Here is a 6,496-nt window from a genome sequence, read left to right as displayed (position 1 = left end):
CGCCTTCTGACAAAGGCGGGTAAGCAATATGAAAATATGAAACCAAGAAGCTAACGAAGTCTGCACTTGGAGTCACGAGTTGGGCTCATGACGTCATGGAGAGTTTCGACGATCTTGGCGCTTTTTTCGGACGATGTTGGAGCGTCGTCCACGCCCGCGTGCAAGCAGAGGCCAACAAACAGAAACTGTGTGGCAAATGTTTGTGAATGGGGATCGAGGGAAACTAGGAAAATGGGCGTCGCATTTGACGCGTTTGACGTTGTTGCCGTTGTTGCCGTGCCGAATTATAGACCAGTTCCTCATGACTTTTGGTCAGACTGTGTGCCACTCGTTGAGTACATGATTGAATGGATATATGAATAACATCAATAAGCAGGGTTCTTTTTCGCGGCTCTCTGACGTCAGGGTCCTGTGATTGACATTTCGACCAACTCCCCCGACGGAAAGTTGTCTGCTCTCCTCGTTAATAAGAAATAAGGAGCGTAGGAGGCCTTGAACCCGGCAGAAGCTCACGCCAACGTCACGCTTATTATGCTGTGACCTTTGGCGCGCAACAGGAGCAAAGAGCCAGCGTGGGTGTGACGTCACCGAGCCAACGAGTCTGCTACGTAATGCCAGATGCCAGAAGAGAGTTCCGTCAGTGCGCAAACTCGCTGTGCGAAATACGAAGAGTTATATGTACATTGTATATCTAAGTCGGCCTTTGGCACACCGAACAAAAAGGTATTTTGCTTGCTTTTGTGTTATAAGAACAAGTTTCGAAATCTAAATCAAAGAGTTATTTTTAGTTTTCAGTATAGTATAGTATATTATTAAGAAAAAAGCAATGAATTAAACAAACTAAAAAAATATATGTAATACAGCAATTCTATTGTGCAATTCTATAGCAGTGACACTCAGTTTTTTCCAGTAGTCAGCGGCCTACGTGAGTTTCCGAGAATGTGCGTGGGCACACGTGAGTTCTGCGAGTCCGGATTTCGCCATCCCAGATTGAGTGGGTGGGCGTGGGAGCTCCGTGGGCGAATGCAAGTCAAGGGAACTGAACTTGAACCCGCCGGGGAGCCAAGATATACGTCTATTTTTAGATCTAACCTGCGGCCGCTGATTGTGTTCAGCCTCCGCAATGCACATGAATTCCCGCTTGATGGATTTGCGAGGAGTGGAGGAGCTGGCCGGTGGGGGGCCTCAACTGCGCCGCAGTTTGCATTCAAAATGCGGGAGGTGGGGCGCAATTGAGAGGGGAGCGTTAACGGTATATCGGCCCATTTACACGCCCACATTCGCGAGAGAGTGGAGGCCATCGCTTCAAGTTCCGCGCAAAATTTACACACGAATTCCGATTCCAATAACAAACACGAAGCAAAGACAAAAACAAAAACGCAAGTACTGCAAACCCCCACACGCACACAAGCGCACAGATAGGCACGCCACAGACTGCTGGCATTTTCGCCTCGTCTCACTCGCACTCACTCACTCGTCCGCTCAGGCAAAGTATCAACAAATGTTCACGTGAACATCATGAGGTCAACGCGTGATACCAGACGGACCCACACAGACACTCACGCACACCACAAAACACGCAGGCGAGCTGTTTAGCCAGTAAGAAGGTTATTTTCCGAGGGGTCCACTTGGGCATACCCTCTAAAAGCGGCGATATAGCAGCAGGAGTTGGATGGAGTAGGACATAAATTTACTAATGCCAAATATAGAATTTATGGAAGGGAATGTGAAGAAAAATTAAACTAAAACTTCTCAGAGATTTGCATCTAATCTAGCTCCTCCCATTCTACCCCTGAATACCCTACACGGCGTGAACAGTCGCCCCACAAGTCTGGTGTGGGGTATGGCGTGCTAGTTATTCGTTGTTGTTGCGCAAGAGAGCGCCAATAACCACAGCTGTTTCTGGCGCTCGCTCTTTGGCGTGTGTGCTCTGTGCACGAGCCCCTTTTTGCTTTGAAAACTGTTACAGGCGAAATGCGAGCATTGCCAGGTGGAATTTACCCGTGTCCTAGGAGGGTTTTCAAACGAAATGAATGTAATCAATTGACGACTTAATTGAGTTACATGCCCACTGGTGAATAAGGGAATCTTGAAATGCCAGCTTTTCGTGACTCATCTTTGTTATCTTCCCGTTTCTCGGGCCTGGCAGTGCTCTCCGTCAACTGTTGAGCTCCCACACTCTCCTGCTATCGCACTATGCCTTTCGTTTATTAATGAAATCCCCGTCTGCTTAAAGTCAGACTTCCAAAGTAAATGCAAATATATGCGGCCAGGTCTTAGATTTCAGCTTGAGGGGCGTCTGCCAGGTTTTGAGCCAGTTTTAAAGTATCTTTTTCAGCCTATTATTCACAGACTTCCGTGGCAACAACTACGTCAGCTACTCAGTCACGGCTTTGGGGTGTGTCTGTGAGTGTGTCGGTTGGTGTGCGCTGTGCACGCGGCTGGGGCATGCACAGCCCATGAATAGACAGCCCATGGAGCCCCATACCCTCCCCAGCTCCTCCTCTGCTGCCCCGTTCTCTCTCGCACCAAACACAAGACACCGCAGTGAACAGCTGATGACGTCCATGCGTTGATTACGTGCTCTGCGGGCCTCTCTCCTACTGGCTGTGTGTCTGTGTCCTGCATAGAAAGTAATCACTTTGGTGATTTTTTGGGTCTTCTGGGCAAAGATAGCAACATGTAAAAAGTCATACACTTTTGGAGAATTTTCCAAAAACGAATTGGGTTCATTGAATCTCTTTTAACTTATTGCCAACCAACATCGCAGTTTAAAATTGAGTTTACAGAGATTTCATTCTTTACGGGCTATTTCGTTCGGTGCACGTGGGCTGCTGAGAGGTGAGTGAGCAGGAGACCTGACCTTTTTCTTTTTTGCGCCCGAGAGAGAGGAGCCCGAGGAGGTGCTGCCCACGTTGCTGGCTGATGTTCGTCCGGGTTACATTGCACTGGTTGCTCCATTGCCGATGACGATGGCCCGCTCACACACACTTGCCCGTTTCCAAGTGATTACGTCGTCGGCTGCTCCACTCACTCACACTTGCACAGCCTCTGCCGGCAGCGGCGTCGGCGGCGACAGCTCTGCTGGGAGCTGAATGGCTTTGCCTTTTTCATTCGTCTCTTGAATTCTGAACGCAACGGTTCGCCTTCGCTCCAAAACGGCAATCGGCACTCGAGAGCGCCAGTGCAAAGTTAACTAAAGTGCAAAAATCCACACAAACTGAGATTAAACCAAGTGATAAGCCCCGGAGCAAAACAAACAAACAAACACAGACTCTTTAATAAGAAAAGAGAGTGCAACTGAAATTTGAAAGTGCAATGGACATGGATACCTTGCTACCTTCACCACCCGCAACGCCCCCTCTGAGGGAAAACAAGTTGGAAAACGTAAGTGACCTACAAAGTGGATATATGCAGTGTGCACTAGTGTAATTAGTGCTTATTGAGTGGGGATAGTGCATTCAAGGCAGCGGAAAATCAAACGGAATCGTACTTAGCTCGCTCTCGCTTCCACTTGCCGCGTTTCTAAAAACAAAGTGCCCCGTCCCGCTCGCACTCGCACACAGCCATGCGATCACGCAGCCAGCACGTTTTCACGTGAACACCGCATGCACAGCGAGTGATGTGTGAGTGCGAGCGAGAGGCCGCAGATGAACATTGGACTTGGCACCACTAGGAAAATACAACAGAAAAGCAAGAGAGAGAAGGTGAGTTGCCAATTGGCAACTGTGGGCGAGCGGTGGAGTGTGAGTGTTGGAGTGTGGAGTGAGAGGAAAGAGAGGGCCTAGCCAAAAGCTAGGCAAACAGGCCAAGCCCCAACCCATAAAACCATGTCACATTTCTGGCTCGTTTTTTATCTGGCCAAGAAAGGAACAAACAAACACTGTCGCACATTAGAGCGCAACGAGCCGTGCCCATAAAAAGATTTCGACGTCTTCGCACGAGTCATAATACACCCCTCGCATTCGCCTTCCCCATAAAATCACCCATCTGAGGCACGTCATAATAATATTGGTGGTGTGGCTGCATTTTTCTTGCATGCTTTCAGGCGCAATTTTTAAATGTTATAGGCCACATCAATAGGTTCTAGAATATGCGTCAAAAACGCAACAGTTGCTCAGGTCTTCATCCTTAAAAACTAAGTAGTGGAATTTGAAAAGTCGACATTAAGAACTGTTTTTAAAATTTTAAGAAATTTTATGTTTCTGTCAGGAACACATTTACATTTACAATTACATACGTTTATAATTTAAAGCACATATGTTGCTTCCATATGTTAATGAGTAATATTCTGTCAACTCAAACGGTTTTTAAAAGAGTTCAAAAACCCCCAAAATCAATGCCCCCTTGGCCTTTCGAAAGAGTATTGAACCTGGGGGTTGGGCGGGATGTTGCAGGGTGTGTGAAGGTTAACGGTGAACGGCCTTGTCAGCCGCCGGCGTAATTAGCGAATTGCGAGGAAAAGTTATTGTGGGTCAATGCTGGTCAGCGAAAAGTGAATGGGAATGTGAATGTGAATGCACTCCTCAGAACCTGAACTCGACAATGTTAACGAACTCTGACTAACCCTGAACTTGTTTTCTACCTTTTCCAGGTCGCCAAGGACGAGCAACAGGTGAATGAGAACCTTCTGAAGGCCAAGCTCAAGCTGGTGGCCCAAAAGAGTCAGAAAAATGGAGGGATTATTACACCCAATCCCTCGGACACGGAAGACGAGGCTCCCGAAATAGCGGTTCCCAACAAGAAACCCCGTTTGGAACAGCCTGCTATGAGCATGACACCGCCGCCGGATCAGAAGCTGGACTATGATCACAAAGCGGAAAGAGTTAGCGTCATCATGCGGGTCAACAGTTCTGGCGCTGTCTCTTCTAGTAGCCAAGACGAGAACTCATCTAGTTCCACCTCCTGCTGCAGTTCCTCTTCCAACACAAACACAAGTACAAGTTCTGTACCACCCACTGTTGAGGACGACTATCCAGAGGCCAATGTGTGGCGCAATCTCAAGTTCAAAATGAACAGAAAGCGTGCTGCAGAAGTGGCACTACCCCCAGTTCAAACACCCGAGACACCAGTTGCGAAGCTTGTAGCGCCACCTGCTCCAGCGGAATGCATAAAGGAGGAGGAAATCAAACCTATTCTGACACCGATTTATGTTAGCCCAGTAGCTTCGTCTGCCAGCCAACTTATCCTGCTCAGCACAGTGGCCGCCCAACAGAGCCCCACACCCATACCCAAAACGCCTACAATGTCCGAGGAGAAACTAACAACCAGAATTACGGCCGCTCAGGCGGCTGCCACCAGAAGTCGCATCTACGAGTGCAGTTTTCCCGATTGCGGCAAGAATTACTTCAAAAGCAGTCATCTGAAGGCCCACCAGAGGGTTCACACCGGCGAGCGACCCTTTATCTGCAAGTGGGAGAACTGTGACAAACGATTCTCCCGTTCCGATGAGTTGTCCCGACACAAACGGACTCACACCGGCGAAAAGAAGTTCCAGTGCAGCGTCTGCCAGAAGAAATTCATGAGAAGCGATCACCTGTCGAAGCACGTCAAACGGCACAACAAGGACAAGGCGAACGGAGTGAACCGACATGTCTCCCTGATCAACAACAACACTTCAGTCTCGGTAGCGGCTTCCCTCTGCGATGCCTCGCTCCATTTGCGAGCGATAGCACCGGCGGGCTCCAGCGCTCGTTCCTCGCCCATCACCTCCGCCAGCTTGCAAGTCTACAGCGCCCAAGATCTGCTGAGGCTACAGCAGCAGGCCAGCAGTTTCACCTTCGGCGGAACCCTGCTTCAAGTGCAGCGATGAGAAGAGCAATGCGAGCAGCACCAGAACCAATCTCAGCCCCACAGTATCGCCAGCTAAACAGAGATAAATTCCCACCAAATTGCAAAACAAATTTACATCTGAGTCAAATTCGAAATGCCTTCACCCTCCCATGTAGCTGGTGTAGACTTAAGCTTAGTTAGGAGCTAGATCTTGTCACCGTTTTGTGCATATATCAACTTCAAATTCAATACGCAATACCCTAATCGGATAGATGCCACTTCTTTCCAGGAGCACACAGCACACTTCTTATCTACGCGATCTTCTTCAGATTAATATTCTGAATATCCCTAGTGTTTGTACATATTATAAAGAGACGCATTCGGCGTCCAACATCTGTGATATTTAAGTTTTCTTAACTCTTTTCTATTGTACCATAGTTGTCGGTGTAATTCTCTTAAGCTAAAACACACACAATTGTATTTATTGCTAAATGAAAAAAGAAAATGAAAACAAATAGAATAATGGATCATCACATGATTCCAATCTCAACAAATGAAAATATACATATTTTCCAAAGAAAACTAAAGTGATTGTATGAATTGGGAGGGAAACGTAATTGGGCAGACATCTATCAAATCACAGGTAATTTTTTTAAAATTATAATAACTACAAGCCCCATTTCATATAGTTTACGCTTACCTTTTTAAAAATCTCATCCGAATG

General features: G+C 47.4%; 1 protein-coding gene across 1 annotated transcript; it reads left to right on the top strand.

The window, feature by feature from the left end:
- The first annotated feature begins 3,114 nt into the window (after positions 1 to 3,114).
- LOC6617261 (Krueppel-like factor 11) lies at positions 3,115 to 6,349 on the top strand. Its single transcript, XM_002041552.2, has 2 exons — positions 3,115 to 3,387; positions 4,595 to 6,349. The coding sequence occupies exons 1-2, from the start codon at positions 3,319 to 3,321 to the stop codon at positions 5,810 to 5,812; spliced, it is 1,287 nt and encodes a 428-aa protein (XP_002041588.1). The 5' UTR covers positions 3,115 to 3,318; the 3' UTR covers positions 5,813 to 6,349.
- Positions 6,350 to 6,496: the final 147 nt, after the last annotated feature.

The sequence above is a fragment of the Drosophila sechellia genome, chromosome 2L, assembly GCF_004382195.2.
Source record: "Drosophila sechellia strain sech25 chromosome 2L, ASM438219v1, whole genome shotgun sequence".
NCBI classification, from domain to species: domain Eukaryota; kingdom Metazoa; phylum Arthropoda; class Insecta; order Diptera; family Drosophilidae; genus Drosophila; species Drosophila sechellia.
Note: the sequence above shows the minus strand (reverse complement) of the source record. Positions and strands in the feature narration are given on the sequence as shown.

What these genes read in the sequence shown, in the direction of transcription:
- LOC6617261 (XM_002041552.2), top strand. Translation starts at nt 3,319, where the DNA reads ATGGACATGGATACCTTGCTACCTTCACCACCCGCAACGCCCCCTCTG. An exon ending in GGGAAAACAAGTTGGAAAAC is followed by an intron (nt 3,388 to 4,594) that starts GTAAGTGACCTA and finishes TACCTTTTCCAG; the next exon opens with GTCGCCAAGGACGAGCAACA.